Source organism: Microtus oregoni, unplaced genomic scaffold (assembly GCF_018167655.1).
Source record: "Microtus oregoni isolate MIOR12 unplaced genomic scaffold, Mior012 000009F_ref0000495, whole genome shotgun sequence".
Taxonomy (NCBI): domain Eukaryota; kingdom Metazoa; phylum Chordata; class Mammalia; order Rodentia; family Cricetidae; genus Microtus; species Microtus oregoni.
Genome location: NW_024543068.1, coordinates 9,552,953 through 9,578,896, shown reverse-complemented (window position 1 = coordinate 9,578,896; position 25,944 = coordinate 9,552,953). Strand labels below are relative to the sequence as shown.

Here is a 25,944-nt window from a genome sequence, read left to right as displayed (position 1 = left end):
TTTTAAACATAAAACAAAGAAAACAAGCCTACAAATCGTAATCCCAGAAAACCAAGAAGACAAAGAGGACCCTAAGAGAGACATACATGGATCTAATCTACATGGGAAGGAGAAAGAGACAAGATCTCCTGAGTAAATTGGGAGCATGGGGAACATGGGAGAAGGTTGAAGAGGAGGGGAGAGGCAGCGAGGGAAGCAGAGAAAAATGTAGAGCTCAATAAAATCAATAATTAAAAAATGCAGTTATGAAATAGCAATGAAATAATTTTATGGTTTGAATCACCACAACAGGAGGAACTGTCTTAAAGGTTGGAAACATTAAGAAGGTTGAGAATCACTGGCATAGACTTCTATAAGTATATTTAAAACCCAAGGCATTGTATGAAGTAATCATCATTTTCTGTATTTTCTAGATAGGAAAAAAAATCAATGTCCAGAAACATCCCTCTCTTTTCTTAAAGTCACAAGGTATAAAGTAGCAGAGATGAACTTTTAATCTGTCTCTGGAGCCACTTATTAAATGTCCTCTTCTACACAGTCACGTACCAGTACCAAGCCATCCGCGTGCACCTGTGAAGATAAGCACGCAGACCCCTGCCCTGCGAGAATTCCTGGAGGCCAAGGATGATGTTTCCCTCACTTGTATTCCCAACCCCATCCCAGTCTTTGCAGATAGTAATATTTGAATAGCGTGGTCTGTTGGTTGTTGGTACTTTCATGAGCAGTTGAAGGAGCCGAAATTTTTTTATTTTCTATTTTTAAAATTAAGATATAATTATATCATTTCTTCCCTTCCTCCCTTCTCTCCAACCCTTCTATGCCCCCTCCTTTAACTCATGACCCTTTTTTCCCCTTGAATTATTGCTGAGATTTTAAATGGCATATAGTATTTTGAGAGAGAAAGAAAAACAATTCTAGAATAGAACAGGCTACTTTGGAATTATTGGCTACTTAATTCTGTAAGTTTTGAGGATAGGTTTGTATAAGAAAATATACTAATATGCATCTCTTGAGAATAAAGTAAAATGCTCCTCACAGAAAGTAAAATAAAAAATAATCATATTTTGGTCTCCTCCCTTCTTGCAACCTGTTTCCTGTTTTTTTTTTGTCTGTTTTGCTTTATCCCTTTAATACCAAAGTTTGACATTAGGATTCCATAACTGCATTCCTGACTTCATACATGACTTGAGCTTTTTTTTATAGAAGAGGAAGAAGATGAAAATGCTATAACTATGTAGGTAGCGTAATAAAACCTGACCAGTACATATCTGAAATTTAAGAAACACAGGGGGTAGGTTATTTGCATTTTAAAAGGATTCTTCCCTCTACTAGAAGATCCACTGTGGGGTTCCATTAAGCACCCAATTCTTCTAGCTACATTTATCATGCAATTTAATTTACTAACATTTGATATATATGCCACCATATAAATTTCAAATTTCTGTGAGCATGGGAATCCTATGAGCAGCTGATTTAAATTTCAGATCTTGTGCCAGCACCCCCAATTCCTATCCCACCCCAGGATTCTAATTTAGCTTGCTTGGGGTAGGGCCTTGAATCTTCACTCTTTATCTGCTTTGAGAAGTACATTAGCTGGAGCCCCGCTGGTGGGTTTACTACCAATCAGCCCATTTACTCTTCATTTGGAAAATTTTACATACATTTTTGGATCAGGTGGAATCTCCCATAACCTTCCTGCTCTTGGTGAAGCTATAAACACCTTTAGTCTCATGTGTTTAACAGTTGCCCCCGCCCCCCCTCAAAAAAAACCTCTTCAAGCACCCTAATTTATTCTGAAATATCTTTTCTGATCTTTACTCTTTTTTCTCAAAGGCGACAAAAACCTCTGGATGTTGTGTTCCCGTCACCCTCATTCCACAGACTCCAGCGCCTGCCCCACATCCTTTCTCATCTGTGCTCTTGACCTTGATGCTGGTCCCTAGGACCTGGCCACCAAGAATCAGCTTTGGAGGAAAGGCTGTTTCTGTGTGTCCTCTAAAATCTAAGCTTTTTCTTCTCCTCTTTTCCTTCTATTCCTCTGGCTCATAGAAGACCAAAAAAGAAAAGAGGAAAAAAAAAAGAAAAAAAATCAAAAAAGTTTTTGTGAACAAAGCAAATTGTGAGCTTTGCCTGCTTTGTCGTGATTTCATTCTTCTCTGAGTGTAAATCCTGGTCCTACTGCCCCGAGTGCCAGAACCTGAGCTTTAAAAATATGATTATAATTTAATGAAATTTGTTTCAAAAAATAGACTCCATGACATTTATGGCACGCGTATCTATGTATTTAATATATCACTGATCTTTTAAAAGTCAGTTTCTTGACCTACATTTAGCCTCTGATTACTTTTCTAAATCTCTAGTAATCTCCAAAAACATTTCCAGATTTCCATACTTTAGAGGGTTTTTTGTCCTTTATTAATCCTCTATATCCCTGAGTTCTGCTTTGAGGAGAGGCTCTAGGGGGGTGATCTGGGTTTTGTGAGACACTTTTTCGTGGTAATAGAAGCAGCGCAAGGGCAAACAGCCGGTGTGGTTGGCTACTGTGCAGTTGGAAACCTTTTCTACTAGTAGACTTACCAGAGCTCATGCTCCCTTGTCCTGAGAAACCCCGAAGAACTGAATTTGCCCCCTGTAAGAACTCTCCAGAGGTCCTGTTAGGTGTGTACTGGGATTTTGTATGCCTTCTTTAGCCCATTCAGTTCAGGGCTAGGCTTTTCTTGTGAAACATGAGAGACTTTCTAGTACAGCTGAAGAGGTAGAAGACAGAGTGTGGTTATCGCTGGTTAAAGCGAAAATGTTTCTAGGTGATCTGAGCAACGCTTGCAAGTAGGAAGTGTGTTGATGCATTCAGTATCATCCAATTTATGTAGAGAACAATATAATACATAGGAAAAACGCTTGTCACCCTCTAGATAATAAGATTTTAACTCATTCTTTTCTTCTTTTTTTATTCTTGGAGTTTTCCCCAGTTTCTACAGTGAACATGTATTACTGATGCAAGTACTTTGAAAGAAAGAAACCGTTAACCCGATACTTTTGAGTCTCTTTCTCAAAGACCTAATCTTAGTAGATCCCTCACAAATCCTATGGATTGCTAAGAATAACAATAAAAAGGAAGTCCTTGGTGTTATTCAGCAAATGAAAACCTGTTCTTTAGAAGGGAGAGGGCCAACCTACTCCCACAGTGTGGGGGCTGATGTTCGGGGTGTGTTGCTTGCTAGTGTGTGTGTGTGTGTGTGTGTGTGTGTGTGTGCATGTGTCCTTGCCACACCTCATTCTGTGCAACAATTATGAGAATGTTGCTTTGCATTTGGGATTTTAACCATCTTTTCTCTCCCCCTTTCTCTTTCTCTCTCTCTCCCTCTCAGGCCTTTCCCACCTTATGATGAGTGAACAAGGTAGGTGCTGTGGTCCTGCAGATGCCTGAACTGCTTGCCTCTGTGCCTCTGCCTGGTCATTCCTCCGAGCCTCCTCCATAGAAGGCCATTTGCTGCCTGTGTCTCCTGCTGTGGGCCAGAATGGGAGCAGGGGCCACTCTGCTGCTGAGGAACACCTTTCCCGATGCACCATGATGCCCCACCTCCTATTCCCAGCTTCTCCATTTATCATCTGGGCGAGGCAGCACACTGGCCCTGCTAGGCTGTCTCTAAAAGGGAAGCATGAAACAAGGCATGACACGTTGGCAATGGGGGTAAATGAAGCTAATTTCAGAGCAACCAGGCGGTTAACTTCCTCCTGCTCCTCCTAGGTCCCAAGCTGGGACCCAGCTTGGGAGCAAGGAGCAGGGTTTCTCCCTGAACTTTACACTGGGTAAAGATTTGCTGCATGACCCCCCCCCCCCCCATTCCACTGCCATCTTGATGACATTCCACCCTTCCTGGTCAAAAGAAGCCCTTGGGGGTCTTTTCTTTTCTGTTTTAAATTCTATATAAAAGAATAAAAGGATTCACCAAAAAACATGCTAATGTCCTCATGGTAGGATTCTAACTCATTATACACCCTGAAGAAAACTGCATATAAAGATCTGTAAATTCAGCATCTGCAACCTAAAATATTCAAATATGCAGGAAATTCAGCTCAGCTAGGCATGGGGTGGGTTGTGAATGAAGCCTTTTTCTCCTCAGTAAAAATTTTCCACATTATCAGCCCAAATCAGGATCTGAGAACCGAGCCCACTTAAAATTGTCTTTTGCTTCCCTGTTCAATCGCTACTATTGTGTTTCTTCCAAGCCTTGGGCTATTGCAAGATGCGTCTACCTGCCTTGCCTTGTCACCAAAAGACTATTCTTTAATTTTTCTTATCTGTTTCTTTTCAAAACACACATCAGACTCAATGTTCCTCTGGGAGGATCAAGAAAAGAAATATGTGGAGGAGTTCCACAGACGATATTTTTTTCTCGGTCTTTGGAGAGCATACAGCCATTTCCCTTCCCCTACTCTCTCAAATTGACCTATCGGATGGTGTGGTCGTAAGAGAGATGCCATCACTCAAGTAACCACCGGGGAATGAGAGGCACTGTTTAGCAGCTGGAGCTAGGCAGTTGAGAGCATCCTGAATTACTAAGACTGCTTTTCTAATCTAAGTGTGTTCCTTAGCATGAGCCAAGGAGTTGGCTCCATAAATTTCAAGACAGTTTTGGTTTTGTAGAGAACAGATATCAATATATATCTGAAGAGGAGGGTCCAGGTGAGTCCTCTAGGGTTAGGTAAGGAGCTAGAATGAAGGCTGCCTGTTCTTGTAGTTCAGTGAGGGGACGCAGTGCCAAGTGTTGGGAGGTAAGTATGCGTAGAGGATGGGCTTGATTTGGACTTAGTATTTGGATAATTTGAGAAACAAAAGCCTTCCCGTTGAAGAAAGACAGAGTTCCTTGAATTGCTGGAATTTAATGTTCTGCACTCAATGACAAGTGACACCATATATCAGGTCGTCAGAGTTCTTACGATAGGAACTCCTCCTGTGTTCTCCTGTGCTGTGCTCCTGCTTTCTTTTTGCAAAGTCTCCCAGCATTTCAAGTGCTTCCAAGTGCTGCACACATCATATCACCCATATCACAGGGTGGGCAGATGGGCTGATATGGAGGGACTCCCTTGATCTTAACCTAACTTATTTCAGGCACACTCACGCACCATAGGAAGGTTAGATTCCAAGGTTGGTATGAGCAGTATTTGGAGACTTCGTAGCATGCACCTTACTCTAACCCCACCTGTGCCATTGTGCAATATTCAAGTCCAACCATGCTCTAGGCTAGTATCCCTTCAAGGGAAAATAAAAGAACCATGCAAACACAGATGCTGTGAATTCCTTCTTTGAATAAGCTTCAGGAAAAGATGCAGACTTCTTCTGGGTGATGGTGCCACTAAGGGTTTAAGTTGCTATTGGAGGCTTAATTTGACTTAAGAAATCTCTTTGACTTCATTCCATGTCCTCTCGTTCTTTTCCATTTTCCCCTCATCCATTCTTATCTGTTCAATGACCGCCTTAAAACCCACCACTCCTCTCCCCACCAGGACCCCTTGCCTTCTCTTAATCCCTGCACATGGGAGGTAGGGGCTTCTGCCTGGTTCCCACTGAATCTACAGAATTAATATTTGGTGTCCACCAATACAAGTGATATTTATGTGTGTTGTGTGTGCATCCCCTAGAGTTGTATGCCACATCTTGGTCCTCGTGTCTCATGTGAATGTTGGGAAATGGAGATTCTCAAAGACTTTCCCTAATCACGATCTTTAAGATTGGTTATATGTGTGCAATTTCACAGCTACGTGGCTGTGTAATGCTTTTGCATGCAGACTTTGCCATGTTTCTAAGGCTATAACTGAGAAGAAACAAGTGAGATGAAGCTTAAACATGGAGCTGATAGATGCAGCTTGGCTGACTCTGGCATTTGTTCCTTAAGCCCTCCCATCATGCATTCGCTTTGTACTGCCTCCTGAGGATGATGTGAGGCAACTTCCTGTGCTGTCTGTCCTGAGAGCTGCCATGTGTATTACCTGTCATTGTGCCTGCACTGTGCTGATGTCCACTCTCTTTCTCTCTCGCTCTCTTGCGCCTCCATGGTGGACACTATGCTTCCTCTCCTTAACGGGACCTTCTGCTTCCTTTCTGTAGGTAGAAGTAAAGGTATAGACCACTTTATTTATCATTCTATCAACCTGTCAATGTGCATTCTGAATTACCTATGTATGTGAGGGGAACTGTTGGTTCTGATGAACGTATAGGGCATATTAAAAGTTACTGCTTTTAACGGCATGTAAAGGAAATTTAAAAAAAAAGTCATTGTGATCATTGTCCTTCAATGAACCCTGTGCTCAGTGTTGGGGATGGTTCTGCCTCCCCATAAAGCCTGCTTGGACCTTATGCATGATGCCATATGGTGTCCAGCAGGAACAGGCTCTCTGGAAGTAGACATTCTGTATAGATATGTTTCTTACTTCATTGCAAGGTGCTCTAAGATCCTCCCTGTGATGTGTGTTTCAGGCACAGGGGAGATGGAGAAAGGTGTCTCATAATTGCTGGGTTTTATGCAAAACTGAATTTGGGGTATCATCAGCACCTGGGCAATCATGGAAGAGTAAGGAGAGATGATTGAAGAATTGCCTGATTTTACTAACTGTAGATTTTTGGAGTGTTTCTTTCTTTCTATTTTTTTTTTTTACTTCAGTGCTGTAATTTTTGTATTTGTGGGGGGGGATAGGATATTAAGGCTGGGGTGATAGACTAGGAAAGTTGGAAGCAGGCAAACATGGGAAAAATATAAAAGTAAAAGCACATTACATTGAGATGAGGTAGAGGAGAAAGAGGTGGTGGCGGATGCTGGTGCACAAAGCCAGCCCTTTGACAGGTGCTCAGGGAGGAGAGGGGACGAGTAGGTGGGTTTCTTATACTTCGCCGTGCCTTCACACCTTTGGGTGGCTCAACTTGCCCATCCACTCCCAAGGTCAATGGACCTGGTTCATTGGCTCAAATTGCATTAGCTGTGCCTGAGTGAAGGAGAAACTAGTTGATAAATTAGGAATATGTGTATCCATCTAGTTCTCCCTCCTGGATAATGCTCCCCTGTCTTGGCGGGGCAGTGCATTGCTGTTTTCCTCAGAAGTTGCCAAATGGCACAAGTACGGAGAGTAAATTCGACTGTGGAGATAGGGCCAAAAGATGGGACTGATGAGTTATTCACAATGTTCAGTCGAGGGCCGGGTGGTGGAATTATCACCTCTCATTTCCATTTTGTGTTTTCTGTACACTGCCTTGGGAGTGCTTGGGCCCTTCCCACTGTGAGCTTGGATGGTTGCCTGCTCCTTTAGTACTAAGTCTGGGTGGGCTCATTCTCAGAAATGTGCCATCCTGAACCATCACTACGACCCCCGTTGCTGGATTGATATTTTTGGATAAGAGTAGGTGGGGAAAGGAAGAGGCTAGTGACCAGAGACCTCTTTATAGGCGAAACCACCCCTCTGCCTATGACTCGGCCTATTGGATATGGGTGTACCCTTTCTCTTCTCTCTTATCCCCTCCATCCTCTTGTCTCTATCTCTTCCTTAAAATTGGCATTTGGGATGTCTGTGGGCTTCTGCACATAAAATGTTTCTTTCTGTGCGTCACTGTTGTCACCCTTTCTGCCATCTAAACTCCGGTGTGCTAGCCACTGTGCTCTGTGCTTCGTGGGCTGGTCATCCTTAATATCCACTATTCACCTCTGAGGTCTGTGGTGGCAGTGCCTGTGTTTAATGATACTGATAACTGGGTTCAGAGAGATGTCAGGTAACTTCTAAATGAGGATCAAGTCCAAAATCCCTGACCAGTGAGTGATCTATGTACCCTGGCTGAGATACACGTGTGATCTCTATGTGCTCACCTCCAGGCTGCCTCTCAGATGGTTCTCGGTCTTAAGTTCCAGCCTGACACCTTACATTTGCTGTAACATGTATCCGTATAAATGTCACCTCAGACTGTCCCCTCAGTATGTCCAAAGCTTAGTGTCATTTGTCTACAAACCAGTTTCCTGTTCCGACGCCCTATCTTCCTCACCACCCACTAGAAACTTCTTTCTAATGTCCTCTTGAATGCGTCCCCTCCGAAGGTGGGGACAAAAATGGAGAGAGCATTCTGTGACTGGCTCTAGAATGACTTCTGCATCTGTCTGCATCTGGAGCTTATGAGGTTGTTATCCTTTCCTAGGCTGTGTCCCTGTTCCTTTTCCCTTCCTGTCAGCCCACTGATGGGAAACTGTAGAAACTCTGTCATCTACCACCTGGGATACAGGAATTGCCACCTCACTTTTACAGCTGTCTCCAATGGGCCCCGTTTTTCTAATTTAACCTTTTCCTTGGAGCTTTGATACAGAATTACTGCTTCAGCCAAACCCGCCACCAGCTTCCCTTGCAACCCTGCTTACTTTGCTTTTCTCTTAACAGCCCCTTCTCCCCATCCTCTGCCCACCAGACTCACACTTACAACTCCTGTTTTACTTAATGCTGTCCTCAACATGCAGGCTTGAGCTCTCCCTCCATGCATCTCTCTCACAACTTGTATTCAACTTAGTGGAAATTGGGCCACTCCTCTCTATAGATTGCAAATATGCAGAGGACAAATATTTTCATTGGTTAATGTCCAGATGTGCTTAGTATAATGTGCTGCATGAGGAAGGGATTCAAAGTCTCCAATCCTTCTTATCTTGCTGTCAATCATTTCTCCAAAAGTGAAAATAAAGCAAAAATTATAATGAAACCTGCTCATGTAGCTCATCAGCTCAAAAGCTTTCTCATTTGGCGGGTTCTCATTGAGTCATTGTCAAGATGTTGTCTGTCTCAGGTTTTACATATAATCTGGCCCCACTGTGACCTCTGCCAGCCCGCAGCCTTCTAGAGCCTCTGGTGCCCTTTATGTCCATTCACATTGCTTTTCACTTCCTGAGAGTTTTTCTTTGAGATCTTCCCTCTTTCCAGAATTCTCCTTTCCCTCTTAATATCCCAAGGTTCAGTCTCCTGAGTATGCCAAACTTCATGCTTCTGTTAGAAAGTGCCTACACTGTTTTTGCGTGATGCATAGGGTGTAGTCATGTTTCAGTCATCACATCCCCCAGAAAAGTATAGGTGGCTGTGTTTTGGTCACTATTGTCAGCCATATTGCATGAGCTCAGATTTTGGTTCAAAGCTGTACATGATGGGTGCCAAGAGAATTGAGTAATACTTAACTAAATCAAAAAATTGGGTTTAGATATGGTGCAGGAATAGGCAGGATTTGATTTTTCAGTTGTGACGTCATTAGTGGAGTCATTCTTCTTCAAACATTTGCACCGCACCCCTTACTGCTATTTTTATTACTGCACCCACTAAACAAAGATATACCAGAGTCATGGGGTGAGACCAGGCATTCTGTCTCCAATACCCTCCCCCCCTTTACTGGATCTTCTCTTGGTCTCTTGGTGTATCAGAGGGAAATGGTTGCAGATTATACTAGGCCAAAAGTGAGGAAGATCTTGAATTAATTTTAGTGTTTGTCAGAGAAAAGACTAGATATGTCTCAGATCGTGTCATCCTTTAAAAGCTCAATGACTGAACAGTAATAAGTCCTGTGATGTCAAAATCTATAGAACTGATCAGGAGTTCAGATGTAACTCTACTCTTAGGAGGCCACTGGACAGCTTTTGACTGTAGGCAGAGACTGTTCATTCATTCCTGGCTTTCCAGACCTGAAATAATCACACGGAAACTGTATTAATTAAATCACTGCTTGGCTTATTAGCCCTAGCTTCTTATTGGCTAGCTCTTACATCTTAATTTAACCCATTTCTGTTAATCTGTGTATCGCCACATGGCTGTGGCTTACTGGGAAGGTTCTGTCTAGCATCTGTCTCTGGTGGGGCTACATGGCTTCTCCTGACTCTGCCTTCTTCTCCCAGCATTCAGTTTAGTTTCCCCACCTAGCTCTACTCTATCCTATCATAGGCCAAAGCAGCTTCTTTATTCATTAACCAATAAAAGCAACACATATGTAGGACTTCCCACACCATATGACCAAAGGCAAGTGAGGTTTTATCCAGCAGTGACTGACCAGAGAAGTTCTTCTTTCAGTATTTTCTAGCTTTTAGACATTATTTCCATGGCTTCTGCTTAAGAATTAAGAGTGTGTTTGGACCATTCCTCTTTCTTTTGTCTGTTTGGAGGCAGTCTATGCTGAGGCAAGTGATCAAATACTTTCCCTTGAAATTGAATTTGGAGCAGGAGTTGCCAACCCAGATGCCAACAGAGACTTAATAGCTATCATAAAGACTAGAACTAGAAAGAAGAAGGAAGTGCTAGGTGGTGGTGGTAGAAACTGGCAAACTAGAGTATCCATATCCTGTTGAAGTTAGGAGACCCTTCTCTGCACCAAATGATTGCTACCAAGCAAGATGTGGGTTCTGGATCAGCAGAGCTTCAAGATAGACTGGAAGTGTGTTTTATAGGACATGGTCAGTTCCTAACTTCATTCTCTCCCTGTAGATGAATGTGAATACATAGAGAACATACATAGCACTTGCCAAATGAGTCAACTGATGAACCACAAGTTTTGACTTATGTCTAGAGCTAGAGAAGGAAGATATGGGTATACTACTTCTCCAAGAATACCTGTTTGATGCTAACAGTCGGCATACTAAGTTTTCTTTTTGTCCATAGCAGTCAATTTGGGAAGTCCTTCATTCTCCTTTTGATACCATCAGGGAGTTTGATTCGTGTGTTCTGTGAAGTTTGTTTTGTGGAATGGTGTAGGCGTGTGTAGGAGGGTGTGGAGACTGTTGAGAATGAGCAGGAAAAGAGGTAGTTATCATTTTTGATAACTGCCAAGGACTGATGAGATGTATATCATAAGGGTTGTCATGGATACTCAATTTCTTTCTCTTTTTCTCTACAGAACTGTTTTTGTTGGACTAGTAGAGCCAAATATCTATTCTAGGCCTTTAGATGTTAGAGGCTATTTTTGATTTATTTAATGTGTGTTTTTCCCATATAGATTTGACCATTGGCCTTCTAATGCTGAATTAATAAACACTGGCAAAATTGGAAGGAGATAATCAAGCTACATGGACTTGAAAATTATTTCCTATAGACTGTATTTTGCTGGTAATAACATTAAAGGAGCTGATTTGAGGAGTTGAGCTCCCTGTTGTCCATGCTAGAATTCAAGAGCCCTGCAAATAAGTTACTGTCTTGATAGCCAACTATTTATGCAAATGAGTAAAAGCAATGCCAGATACTAATTATGAAAATAAACTCATCTGTGCTCTATAAATATCTAATTATAATAAAATAGAGGCAATATTGCATTTCCATTTCTTGTCTCATCTGTTTCTCAACCACTGATTTGTCCTCTTGACAATGAATAAAATTGCTTTGTTTTTTAAAAGCCTATTTTCCATGTTCCCACCCACCCTCTTCTAATGTTTTGAAAACCTTTGGAGTAAAAATGTATGTCTTTGAAACTTAAAAGGTAAATTGCTTGATTTTAGTAATTCTGTGTTTCAGCAATGATGACTTTGAAATGGTGCTTTAAAATATGAAGGATGGGTTTCTGTTTTCTCTCCTTGTTCAGAAATTTGCACTGGACATTGAAGACATTTTTTTTACATAGTTGTTTTCTTTTAGACTGTTTAAAGACTATAAGTGTGAGCAATAGCTTTACTAATAAAACATACAGTATGCCAATGGGCTGTCTTAGCTAAATTCCAGTTGGCAATACATAGAAGAAATTATTTTATGGATTTTCTATTTGCATGACCTTTGCTTAACAAGTCAGGTTGCCCGATCTGAAGGGATAGATAGCTTTTAATAGCAGGTCTATATGTATACCTATTGGAACTTGGCTTTGAAAGTCCCTGAAGGCAATAGATGTGTTGAATCACAGTGTATTATTTTTATGATATATTTGTGTTTAAAGAACTCAAAAGAGTTTCATGTTAGATAAATATGTGTAAGAGTACCAGCATGATGGGTTTATTGATGGGCTTAAGCTTGTATCTATCACGATCCCATTTTCAGGTGAGCAAGATAACAATGTCTGTGATTCTGAGCATAGGTACAGTTTGTCCAGAAACTCATTGATATTGATGGGCTTATGATGTGTAATATGTTTCCCTATATAGCTTCCATTTGTAGGTGAAAAATAATACATTCCAGTGATTATATATATATATATATATATATATATATATATATGAATTTAGTAGAGTCTCTCCAACATTAGCAAATCAAGGTATTTAGTCCCCAATAAATATTCATGGAGTCCCAATGACCTGTAATCTTCAATAAGTATCTTTGGAGAGCCAATGACCTGCCAGGTGCAGGGTATCTAGGGCTGAGGGAGCAAACATGCTCCAGACTCTCTGACCCTGGATGGTGAGAGTCGGTGGGAGGCCGAAAGCAGCTTTCAACTGCCTTTTGTGAATTAAAATGACTTAAGCATAGTCTAGTTTTTACTTATGACGAATTTTAATATTAGGCTTTTTTTTTTATTTCTAAAGGAAACTGTTAGGTAATCCCTTAGTTATTCAACTTCTCCACTCTTTAAATTTTCAGACTCAGAAAAGTGAATATGCTTTGTGTGTATACACCCAGGATATTTTTAATTTATGTGTTGTTTATCTTCATTGGGGCATAGCATATGCATTATAAAGTATATCAAATGCATGCTTTTAAGTATACAGTTTAAAGTTTCAAATAATACACACATACATAATACACATATATGCACACATAAATACATATTTATGTGTGTATATACACACACATATATGCACACACTGTTGCCAACACACTGTCCACACTAGGATATATGTTGTGTCTGTCACTCCATGGGTTTATGTCATAATACTCTGTTGTTTGTTTTTACTATACATGTTTATTCCATCTTCCGAACTGAGTACGCTTGTCTAACAATTGCAGGTCCTCACTGGCTTTAGCTTCATTGAGAAGGATGAACTGTGAGAGACAGGACCCTTGTGGTTTCCGCTGTGTGTAAACAGAGGCAATCGTGTTGTGCTTTTATGCGGCAGCTTGGCTTTGTTTTTGTTGAAGCTCAGGTTTCCCTTTGCACAAAGACCATACCTAATTGATATCATTGGCTTTTCCTTCCTCTCCCCACCCAAGGCCTTTAGTAGTTAGTAGAATATCAGAGGAGTAAAAGAACACACGCTCTATAGAAAAAGCAGACTAATAATGCTTTCTGATGGACATCTGATTTTAAAAGTGTTGCATCTTTCACAGAAATTTACATGTAAAGTAAGGGCAGGCATGGTGCCATGAAAGCTAATGCAACTGGCACGTCTTGACATAATAACAATCACAAGGAACCGGAGATCCCAGATGGCAGCTTGGCCTTTGCCATCCTTTTAATAAGCTACTAACTGCTAATTATTTCACTCTTAGGGGCAAGTTAATTTACTGTTGACTCTTAAAGAGATACTGCGCTCCCACCCCCACCCCCAGCCCACACAAAACAGAGCCTTTCCACCTGCAGCTTTGGAAACTACTGTGCTTCGTCTGGAAGTTTCCAGCCCATTGTAGCAAGGATGACAAGTGCTGGGGCGAAAAAAAACCCCCCCAAAACGGTGCTTAATAAACAGAGTTTTCTCTGTTTCTTTTTTTTTAAAATATGGATCATTAAAAAAAATGGTTTGCCTAAGGAGTCATTGTGTGTGCATGCATGTGCCTACGTGTGTAAGAGGCATAGATGGAGCAGCCAAGACACAGGGAGAATTTGAAATTTGGAGCCTATTTAAGAGTGAAAGAACAGCTGCCTTTTAAATGGCTGCTAATTCTGACAATTAATGCTATTTTGTGAGTGTGTGATTTTCTGTAATAGCAGTTACAAGGGACGGTGGTGTGCAATCGCTCATTTCCTGAGCTTTATGGTAATAGAGTGCAGAGACCACAGAACAGAGGGGAAACTCGGGCCCCATGCTCCGGAGTCCTTTAAAAACTGAAAAGCCCACAAAGCATGCTTTTCCTGCCATGCTCTTCAGCTTCCTTGGGATGATCTTGCTTTGGAGCACAAGCACAGATTATTACATGAGTGATGGGCAAGCCTTGGGTGCATCGGGAGTGCGTACTTGGAAAAGAGCCTTGTTTGCAAAAAGCTGTCTGACAATCAAAATATTTACTTAAAGATAAACTAATGACTGTGCCTTGCAAATGCCCGTAGATTTTGGCTTGATACCATCAAAAATATCTCAAACCTCAGAGGGTTCGTGTGTGTGTGCACGTGTGTTTTATTTTTCCTAAAATGAAATAAAATATATAGCAAATATAAAGACATGTAGGAAAATCAACCCATTTTCTTGGAAAAGTCACACCAAACTTTTAAAACTTGTTTCTATAACCAGTTGTTCCTTGTTGCTGTTAAGAGTTACCAAATTGCTTAAATATGTTTTGAAAATCATGTCCTTCTATTATTAGTGATAACTATAAACGTGACTTGCTGATGTGAGTTGTAGCACACTATCGTCCTACAATGACTTCCGTGTCATACTGCTGATAGGAGAGTCTAGAACTCAACCAGTTCTGCCATGTGCTTAACCAGTCACGTACACTTTAGTGAGCCTAATTATTTCCTTGTTAACCGGAGAAGCTTTATATGTCATATTCTTTTAAAATTAAAATATTGCCTGACTTCAAAATAGTCCCAAGAGAAAAATATTGGTGTACGTGAAAATTAGGAGAATTTCACTCAGATAGTGTACTAAGTCAGATTGCTATCTTGTGAAAAAATATTTGAGAAAGGCAAATGTTTAGAGGCCCTTGTCCATATATAAAAGTTTCGTGTATGTGTGTGTGTATCAAGTATCAGGAAAAAATCCTGACTTCTAGAAACATAGTTTTAAATAAAATTGAACCTTTTTGTGTATGATAGTGCTCACTAGGTAAGCACCCACCACTAAGCTACCCCTCCAGCCCTTGAGAGCAGGGTTCTTTCACTGAGACTTTGTTATGATAACACAGATTATGAACCTTCCAGAAGGCACGTACTCTTCAGAGTTACCTTTGGAATTCCACTTCTGTGATTTTGATTTTGGACAAGAATACTGAAAGCTAAAAGTAATGTTCAGATGAAAAATTTGGAACAAGACAATTCCAAAGTCCCTTCCAAGTCTGATGCGCCTTAGTGCCTCTAGAATAAAGCTTTTGGTTGGTTCCACTCAAGAATGCTTCTAACCACATTTTCTGTTTTGATTGGGAATAGGTTTTTTTTTGGGGGGGGGGAAGGTTTATTTCAATAGAGAAATTACTGCTTCCTGGTGAAATGCATAATACAGATGTTTAAACAACTGCAGTTTTAGACACTAGTCTTGATAAAATACTTCCAGTTTGTATTAGCTAAGTACTTAATGGCTGTCCATATCATGTGTGTAAACAGTACTCATGATAATGACTTGCTGAACTGCAGGAAGAGCTGACGTCAGCATATGATGAGAGAATTATCAGGAGCTTTATATAGTCTTATGTTCTTTGAAATTAGGGGCAGGTTCACAGTATGGCTCTGCCTTTCCCCCTATATCAAAGGTTGTTTATCCTGAAGCATCAAGAGTCTGGCTGTGATTTTTTTCCCAGACAGTGAACATTTAGGTGAAACAACTGCTTCCTTATAGGAATTGCTTGTACTTTGCTTAAGATTCATTGACTTAGCAAGGGATAATTGGATTTTTCACATACAGCTGAGGATTTTCTTCATGCTGTCTGTTAACTATGAAGAGGTGGCTATTGATTTACCTGCAATATATCATTTGCCTGGGTTTATTTGTCTGGCAATAGAGATATAGTTTTCTGAGTGCAGTATATATCCCTCTGCTTCCCAGTTGACTAATAGTGGGCATTTACAAGTGCCTTGGTTGAAATCATGGCTTATAGGGAGTTTCCTAGTTCTATACCGACTCATGGGGCAATTGAACGTGGAACACCAGGTGTCCATGTGAATAATCCTAATCCAGAGCTGTGACTATGGCTTAAAAAGAGCAAAGAGGAGGATCCATTGAGGCAACACACACAGACAGATGCACACACACACACACACACACACACACAGAGAGAGAGAGAGAGAGAGAGAGAGAGAGAGAGAGAGAAAGAGATCTGCACACATACACACATACGCACACACATAACATATTTGAGCATGCCGCTAACAAAAGTATAAATTATGAATAGTAAACATTAATAAACACTAATATAATACAGACATATCTCACCGATTTTAATATTACCCAACACATTCAGGAATTTTGAACATATGATCCGTTCATTTTAACTTTTCATTTGTTTTTACTTGTAAAATGCCTACTTGGAAGATCTGTTGCAATAATAAACACAACATTGGCAAAAGACGTGTGGTAAGTTACATCATATAATATTAAAGAATTAACTCTTGAAATTACAAGTGTCCTAAAGTCAATGACTACAATTTTTTTCATTTGTGTGTGCCGTTTCTGTACACCAAAGTGTCTATCAAAAATCACTGAACCGTTAACGCTATTTCAGAGTTCAGCACCATGGAGAGCACCCTCTCTCTCTCTCTCTCTCTCTCTCTCTCTCTCTCTCTCTTTCTCTCTCTCTCTCTCTCTCTCTCTCTCTCTCTCTCTCTCTCTCTCTCTCTCTCTCTGTCTCTCTCTCTACCCGCCCCCTTCCTGATCCTCATCCTTTGTTAAACTATGCCTGTAAAAAAAATCCTGATAAGCCTGCTTGTCCTTTAGGTGTTTGATAGATGTATTGATGTATTTGATATTTCTTGTGAACAAAAGAACTATGGAATTTTCTTATATACTTGAGCCATGAAGAAATAAAAACATTTGGTTTACAGTTATTTCAAAAATGCTGATTTGTTGCCTCAAATCTTGGAAGCATATAATTTCAGAGCGAGAGGAAACTTATAATTCCTGTAATTTTGCAGATGAATAAACATGCTGAGAGGGCAGGAGTATCCCACTGATAACCCGTAGCATTGGCCCAGACTTCCCAGTACTGTTTTCTTCTCTCTCTCACCAAATGGCCACTAAGACTTAGTTATCATCACTGCATTTGTTATAGATCACTCCCAGGCTGCCGAGGCCGTTACTTCAAATGCCACATGAGGGATGTTCTGGAATTGTTGGCAAACTTTATAAATAAAATTTTTCTTTAAATAACTTCACGATCTGAGACCTGATTGTCAGTAAGTTGTTGTATGTTTCAAGGCTTCATGAAGTGTTGTGTCTCATAAGATTTGTTATGTTGAATATTTTGTTTTTGCTGAAGTAAGATAGTGATGCCAGTTGACTTTCAACATATTTTATGCTCATTTATTTTCCTTTTGGATGTCCTATGTTGGTTTAAGTAATAGAACAGATGCCTGTGGAGGTTTGTAAAAATATCCTGTAGGGATATACTCTAGGAACTAGGTTTAAACTGCCACTTACTGGGTCTTTCCCCCCTCCCTTTTGTTTAGAATAGTTGCAGATAAAAAGAAAAATTCAGTGTTTTCTCAAGTGAAAGTTTATTTTTGGTAAAAATCCTATCTTTCCTTCCCCTTTAATTTCCTCCAGGGTGTATTCGTATTATCTGAAGGGTTAACTTTAGTGTTTTTCCATGAGGTAGCATTGAGGAATGTTGATCATGGCACAAAGTCAGTTCTTAAATGGCTACAAAATTGCTTTCCTTCAAATTGTTTTGATCACAAGAGCTCTCAAGTGTCAAAGTCATTCGGAGAACTAGATAGATAAAATGCATGAGCACTACACTTTTTTTTTCCAGGATAGAATAAATAAATGTGTTTTCTGCGATGTGCTTAGCCTTTGATAGTGATTTGTTAAAGGGAAAAAAGAAAGGCAATAATATTAAATATTTACAAGAGTGATTTGGTTGCATTATGTTGTACTCCGCATCTGTTTAATAGTGAACTCAGCTACTGCCGAAATAAATGTCATTAAACCTGAGGCTTTGTGGAGGTCATTGCCTAAGTTAGAGCAAAAGGAATTGTAGAAAATTGTGTTTTTTGTCAACTTTGCAAATCTCTTCCTGAGTTTGGTCAACTTGCCTCCAAAAATAATAGTAAATAAAATCCATGTGAGGATTCACAGACCCAGCTCCCTGTCCCCAGTTCTTTTTGTTCAACCTGCTAGCTGGAGACTTTTATACCTTCTTTTGTTTTGGACATCCAGAGATGGTGACAGTTCTGTCCCCTGGAGATGAACAGTGCTGCCTTCCTGTTCACTGACTCTTCTGTTGCTTTTTGTTTGACAGTTTGTTTTGGAGAACAAGAACTCTTCTCTCCCAGAAGTCTACTTTAAAGTCATTTAAATATTTATATACTTCTTTTATCATTTGAGATTATAGTATTATATAACTTCTCCTTTTTTTATCCCTCCAAACACTCCATATACCCCTTCTTGCTCTCTTTCAAATTCATGACCTCTTTTTCATTAACAGAATGTATATATTTTCAGGAATGACCATATGGTATTGGATAACCAATTGGGGTGTTCTTCTCTGGGACAGACTATTTTTATAGCTCAGCATTTCTTAGTTGCCTGTAGTTCTTTGTGTAGGGTTGAGGTCTTGTGTTCCCACCTCCATGTTAGCATGTCTATTATTGTCCTTGTTCAGTTCATGTTTAGGCAGTCATGTTAAAGAGCTTTATAGGTATAGGTTTAATATTCCTAAAAGACACCATCTCAGAACAGGGAGTTTGAGGTGATTTTTAAAGTATTCCTACTATCTATTCTTCACCTAAATCAAAGATTTTTAAAGTTTTGCTATTTTAAATAAATTGGTGAATAGCTTCATGTGATTTCCAATTACACACACAAGACTTCCATTAATTTTGTTGAACAGTAGTTTTCTCTTCTGTAAAATGAAGATGATAATACACTATTATGATCCATATTAGTATAACTTCTATATAGTATGGTATATATGGTAATGCTTTTAAATAATAACACATGGTTAGTCTTTTAGCATAAATAATTATCTATACTAACACATGTTAAGTACAGAATTGGATGTGTGACTCTTAGGAAGTTTTATTCTTTTCCCTCTGACAGTAACAATAAACTATAATTGAATTTTACAAGCATTGAACTCAGGAGATATATAAAACTAATGAAAACCAGTCTTTGTTCATGAAAAGCTTATAAAATAGTAAAGGAACTCTCCATATATTGAATATCCAAGAGGTATTCATACACCCACCCACACAAACACGTACACATACACATACATGTACTCACACATACATGCTTTCATTTTTCACTATGAAAATTCATGACAATTTCATTTTCACTATATGCTATCTAGAAAACAAAAACATTTTTATTTTTGTGGCAAGTATGGATTCTGTGTGTGTGTGTGATGGAAAAAGATATGAATGGGTATATACATGTATAAGTGTTTATATTCATGTGTGAATTAGGTATATACATGTGATGACACACACGTAGAGGTATGAGGACAATTTTTGGGTCTCAATCATTGCTTTCCTATATTTTTTTGAGATAGAATCTCTTTGCCACTATGTATGCCTGGCCGGCTGACTCACAAGTTTCTTGAGATCTGTCTCTGCCTCCCACTTCCTATTGGATTCTAAGGTTACAGATTTTTTTGCTAACAAAAATTTTACTTTTTAAAAATAAGTTCTGGGGATCCAAACTCAGGTCATTAGGTTTGTGCAGCAAGTCCTTTTAGTCAGTGAGTTTACTTTTACTCCCAAGCCCTAGGATTTTGTTGTTTTTTTTTTTTAAATGGAGTTGCCATATATTGACATCGTGGTGACATCTACTCATGTTTTCTTGCTAGCCTGTATTTATTTCATTCTAAAATCTAGGTGTGGGAAGATAGGTCACTTGGCAAAATGTCTGCCTTGGAAGCATGAGGACTTGAGTTCAGTCTCCTGAACCGACATAAAGATGAGAGGCCTAGTGGTACACTCCCGCGTCTCAGCAGCATGCAGGCAGAGACACGAGGATTCCTGGGGGTTTGCTAGACAACCAGTCTAGCCTAATTGATGAGACAGTGAGAGCCTTGATGCAAGGGAAGTGGACAATATTTCTGAGGATGACACCCAAGATTGTCCTCTGGTTTCTACATGTACATACATAGTATATATGTGAAATATATATATATATATATATATATATATATATATATATATATATATATATATATATATATTCTGTGCATATATAAGCATGCACAGATGTGGATAAAATACTTTATTTCATCCTAAAATATAGAATATTGAGTGGGAATTAGTGAGAATCAGGGAGGTACAACGAAATTGTAGGATGTATTAGTCATGGAGGGCTCACTATTCTGAGAAACAATCTCACTGAATGCTGTGCTGCCTCAACATTTCTCATGTATTGCAGTTTGCAGTGCCGAGTGATGGTGGGTGGAGGGTCAACTCTGCTCCACACCACCACTCAGACAGCCAGAACCTTCTCTCCTGGAAGTTAGTCATTCTCCAGAGTGTGGGCCTTCTCTTTAGCTAAGCATAGAGGAGGAGAAAGAGAGCCTAGAGAACGTTTCAAATGGCAAAGGCAGAAGTAATCATTTATTATTGGCAGAGCTCAGTCACGTGATCGTATCCAGTTGCAATCTATTTGTAAGCACAGCGTCGATCTCTACCCAAGAGGAAGGTTATTTTTTGTTCCTGCATCATCTTGTGTTATGTACATTAGGCTTATTCAGCTCACATCTGTTCAAACAATAAAGTGCCACCCTGATTTGTACGAAATAGAGGGTCATTGCTCATTCCTTTGTCTAGGCTATGCATGAACATCTATTTCGTTAAAATAAAATGATTCCGGGTTACTATAACTTCCTTAAATTCATTGAATCACCACAGGAACTTGTGTAGCTATTGACCTTGTTATTGCCTTAGAACATGCTGCTCTAATTTATTCTTATAAGTCAGTAAATTTCTGATAAACTGTCTTGTAGAAAATTCTAAGAAACGAGATAAAGTAGAAGTGTTTGAGACTTTACTAAAAGTGTCTTTAAAAATATTTATTTAAGAGAAGCTTCACATTTATCTTAGCTTATAAACCTACTGCTACATATGTACATTTTATTTAGGGTTTTCACTTGACCGTGCATATGAACCGAGAGCTGGACCTCTGGCTGGGACTTTACCTTGAGTAGATGGAGTGGGGCCAAATACCTGGATCAGCAGGATTTTGTTTTATTCAATTACTAGCTAAAAGTATCTTTGTAGCTCCCCTTTCTCTTCATCACCTAAGCAGGGGAACTCCTGATTGAGACAATGTCATTGTTGCATTTGCACAATGACTAGGGATGCTCATTTGACAGGCCAACTTATTGTTTGTGGATGACTTGCAAATAGTTAACTGATGATGACTGTTTTATGTGTGTGTGCGTTTAGATTCATCTCCTCTATTATATGCCTAGGAACAACTAAAACCATGGCATTTTGAAATGGACCCTTCCCTGCCACACTGTGCCTTTTCTCCCCGTGTGGAGAGCTTGGCTGCATCCTGCTTCTGCAGTGGCTGTCAGAGTGTGAATAATTTGGGGCTTGTGATATTTTTCTCCCATTTTGTCTGCCTCTTTTTGTGTCTTTGTGTGCAAGTCTATGATTACTATTGAGCTCCCCCCACCTAAATGCCAGCAATTATCTCACAGGTGGAGGGATTAGCAAAGAGCTAGGGGAATTGTACTAGGATTAGAATAAAGACTCCCTCCCCCTTTAAGTATAGTGACAGAGGAGATTGAAGACATAGAGGGGGCCAGGCAGAGCTGTGGGGGAGGGTGGACAATTTGCTTCTAATTCATAAATCCCTAGAGACAGCAAAGGAAGAATCTCCAGATGAAAAAACGAATAAGGAAAAGAATAAGGAAAAGAGACACTTGGAGTTGGGTTCTTGTTCGGGGATCTGGTGTGCAGGAATTCGATGCAGCCATATTTTTTTCTTTTTAAAACTTATTCAGTCCATCTCTTCAAAAATTATTTTGGGAAGAAAAGGGAGCTGGAGGGTCTAAGGTATGCCTAGGCCAAGAGAATTTTGATGAGGCATTATCTTTCTTCCCAAGAGAGAATGATTTATTTAGAGGATGCTCTGTTGGTTAGTATGTTTTCAGATGCCAAGAGCTGCACTTTGAGCCCAGCTAACTTAAACAGGGAATTTATGGTCTCTCTTCCTAAGGAAGTATGTTTACACAAGGGAGGCACAACCTAGGGTCTTTTTGCTACTAGGTTTGGCTCCAGTCTTGGCAGGCTCTTTCCTCTCTTATAATTCTAGGATGGCTGATGTTTTCCTCTCTTATAATTCTAGATGGCTGATGTTTTCCTCTCTTATAATTCTAGGATGGCTGATGTTTTCCTCTCTTATAATTCTAGGATGGCTGATGTTTTCCTCTCTTATAATTCTAGGATGGCTGATGCCTATCCTAGAATATCTAGGGAGCTTGACTTTTTGTTTTGAAAGACTCACTTCTTGTTGTATTAGTCAGAATTCTTCAGGGAAACTGATGTATATATCAGCGCGCGCACACACACACACACACACACACACACACACACACACACACGTGTGCGCACACAGGCACGTACACCCCTTAGGTGATCTTAGAGCCTAGGAAGTGTTAGCATCTGCCATCTGTGAGTTAGAAAGAAATCATAAGACATAGTACAGTTGGAACTGAAGACTTGAGAAATGATTGTATAAATACAAGTCAGAGGGCACATGAGGACTAATTGATAGCTTAGCTTAAGTAATCAGTCAGAGTTAATGAGTCCTTTCTTCTCATTTTTTGTGATATGGATGCTGTCAATGGATTGGTTAATTCCTACCTGTGAAAAAAGAGAGAATTCTGTTTTATTCATTCCATTGATAGAAATGTCCGTCTCATACAGAAACACCCTCAGAGGTAATGTTTGGTCTGGATAGCCAGGATGAGTCAAGTCAAGATGGCTCACACTTTCATAGCCCGGGTCTACTTGTCAACTTGATATTCCTACACATCTCCACATCTCCTCAACTGCAGTTAGTCTCTACATAGAAGCAATAGCAAGATCTTCCTGATGGGACCCATCTATCCATCATACAACTAAAATTCCATTTATCCTCCCCAAGAAGAGGAAATAAGATCTTTCAGTAATGTTCTCTCCTCTCTTTGATCACATATAACTTAAATACTATGATATAAACATGACACTGTTTCCAAATATGTGCTATACACACATATTTATTACAAAATAAGGATATAATCATCTTAATTGAAGTCCCTATTGTAATAATTGGCCATAGTTGGTATTTATGACTACTTTCTTCTATTACCTATTTTGTATTCCTTTTGTCTTTCAACTATATCTACTGATGGGTTTATTTACTTGGAGTATGGCTCACACATATGTTCCTAAAGGGCTGGCCTACTGGTGGTCCAGCCTGGATTGAGCTGTTGTGGCCCTGCAGACATAATCACAGGAGTGGGTCTCTGGCCATCTTCTTCTTTTCTCTCAGAGTCATAATCCTTGTTTTCCTTGGAAGTTAGGATCACTAACCCTGAGTCAGCCATAATGCCCTTCTCAACTAGTCACCAAGGATCCTGGAACTTCAAACTAATCAATGCCCCCTTAAGTTACTGAATGCCTATAATCATGGGTTTTGCTGACTTTATTGAGTCTGAGTCACTCACAAGACAGACTTGATATTTTCTGTGGCACTTGAGATTTAAGGGAAGGCTAAAGATTAGACCTCAAACCTAAAAGAATTGTATTTTAGGGCAACAAATATACCTGGCTAAATTACTTTTTAAAATGCAAAACCAAACCCAACTGTGCCTTTGGCAGGGACTTAGTTAATGCTGACTGTACATCTTCTGTCTGTTAGGAGATCCTGTTTCACGAGGGTGGATATAAGCCTAGCACTCGGTGCAGCTGCAGAGGCATCATTTGGAAACAGAGGTCCTACGCGGAGGGAAAGGTGGCGGGTATCCTAGCATCTGTGTGATCAGGGAGTCAGCATCATGGGATCTCAGTTCATCCTTATGAAAGGAAGCACAAAAATACCTATGGGAATCGAGGGTTACCAACCTCATGCCGCTTCCAGTGAAAACTGCTCTGATGGAGTTTCTCTCCTGCTTAGATCTCTCGGTTCTATTTAGGTCACCTGACGTGGATTGCTATTGATGGATAAAGGACTGAGAAAGTCCTCTCGTCTCAAGTGTGTTTTTAACCGAGTGGCTCTTAGTAAACATCCCTTGCTCGAATGCCTCGCTCCACTCTCCGTCTTTTCAGCTGTGCTTAATCGGTGGCTGCCCCTTCGCATACTGACCTAATTCTCAGCCGTACATTTCATTCAGGCTTTTGAGGCAATACTTCTTCTGCGTTGCTGCTGGTGTTTGTCTCTGCTTGACTTGTGGCCACTGGTCCCGTCACTGGCTTTATGCATTTCCATCACAGTAACAAGTAACAATGGATGTTGGCTGAAGAAGCAGGCAGAGCAAAATGAGTCTAAGGGCATGCTAGCTATGGGACTGTGGTTTTTATGTCATGAGCATCAAATACAAGGAGTGCAGAGACCTCTTCTTCAATGGGCTGCTATCCCTCAGGACTCGGGTGCCTTTGATCTCCTCCAAACCCCATTTGTTTTAGGTCAGGGATTCTCATAGTTTACTGTGCACAAGAATTACCTGGCCATTTGTTAACCGCGGGTTCTAAGGTAGGTGAGTTGGGCTGGAAGATGATATTCTGCATTTTTAATAAGCACCCTAGGGAGGCGTGCCAATACTACTCATGCATAGAGCTCTCTGAGGATGTCTTTAAGACTTCCAGCTCAAATGATGCTGCAGATGAAGCCATCTGGTCCATTCTCCTCCACAGTCAGGCCAGAATGTAAGGACCTCGAAGAGGAGATCAGCAGTGAGAGAGAACAGGGACTCCAGGTCCTAGGAACAGGTTGTTACTGTGATGCAGCTAAGTGGGCACTGCCGAAACACAAGCCTCTCACGCTCTTTGGATGGCAGAAGTGGGTTGCCAGTCTTTGCCTCTGTATCCATGTCTCTGCCGGGCATGATGACATTGGCTTATCTCCTAGAGTCCGGGGAACAGTCAGTCATGTCTTTGGTGATAGATACATAGTTCTATTTTGTCACTCTAATAAGGAATGAAAAAAACCCACAGAGAATAGCTTGTAATTAATTCTATCACCACCATACCCTAAACCGCGCCTAGTTTTGGCATGAATCACAGCCAAGACTCATTTTTTTTCAGAACCTACAAATATTTCCAAGCTGCCCAGTGTAAATTTCTTGTGCTTATCAATAGATAGACGTATCATATGTGTCCCAGTCCCAAGTGCCATCTTCTTCCCCAGATTTCTAATAGGGTCATCTTATGTGCTAGTAGTCGTTATAGGCTTAAGAGACCCACAACAGTGTGAAGATGTTTTTATGTTTTCATTAGCTCAGAGCTGGTGCTGAGGTTGATAGCTGGACGGGGGGGTATACTGCGTTTAAGTTTTAATCTAAGAATTCATTGTTCATCTGACCATCTCTGTGCTGGGTTTAACCTTGTTTGATCTTATCCTCCTTAATTCCTGTCTATATAGGAAGAGCAGATAAAAATCAAGTCAAAAAAAAACAAAGAAACAAAAACCAAAACCAAAACAAACAAAGAAAACCCCACAAAAACCAAACCAAAGCAAACCAAAGAAAATCCTTCAGAAACAGAGCCTGCCTTCACAACAAAGTATGGTATTTGCTACTTAACAGGGATCCTACCGTCTTATTTGGACTAGAGATAAGAGTAAAGTAAAAACGTGGCCTGCTGTTGAGGAGACATACAGGTGAGTTAGGAAGCTCTGTCTACAATTGGCTTCCTGCATTTTTATTGGCCAAGGGCTTTATGATGAGGCCTGGCTCCAGCCCCAGCCAGCAGTGTCTGGATGGCAGTATTTACCTGCTGTCCTCAGGGATGTGGATGAGCAG

At 40.2% G+C, this 25,944-nt stretch overlaps 1 protein-coding gene across 27 annotated transcripts in view; it reads left to right on the top strand.

Annotated features, from left to right (window-relative positions):
- The window catches only part of Nrxn3 (neurexin 3), a 1,564,636-nt gene that overhangs the window by 123,061 nt on the left and 1,415,631 nt on the right, over nt 1-25,944 (top strand). For 18 of the 27 annotated variants that reach the window (XR_005974847.1, XM_041658542.1, XM_041658558.1 and 15 more), the window contains exons 4-5: nt 3,369-3,398; nt 6,110-6,121. Coding sequence is in view for 26 of the 27 variants with exons in the window: in XM_041658542.1 (XP_041514476.1) it covers nt 3,369-3,398; nt 6,110-6,121 (42 nt within the window). In the remaining variant the exon portion in view is untranslated. The remainder of the gene's footprint in view (nt 1-3,368; nt 3,399-6,109; nt 6,122-25,944) is intronic. The other 9 variants (XM_041658568.1, XM_041658546.1, XM_041658552.1 and 6 more) reach the window with 1 other exon arrangement.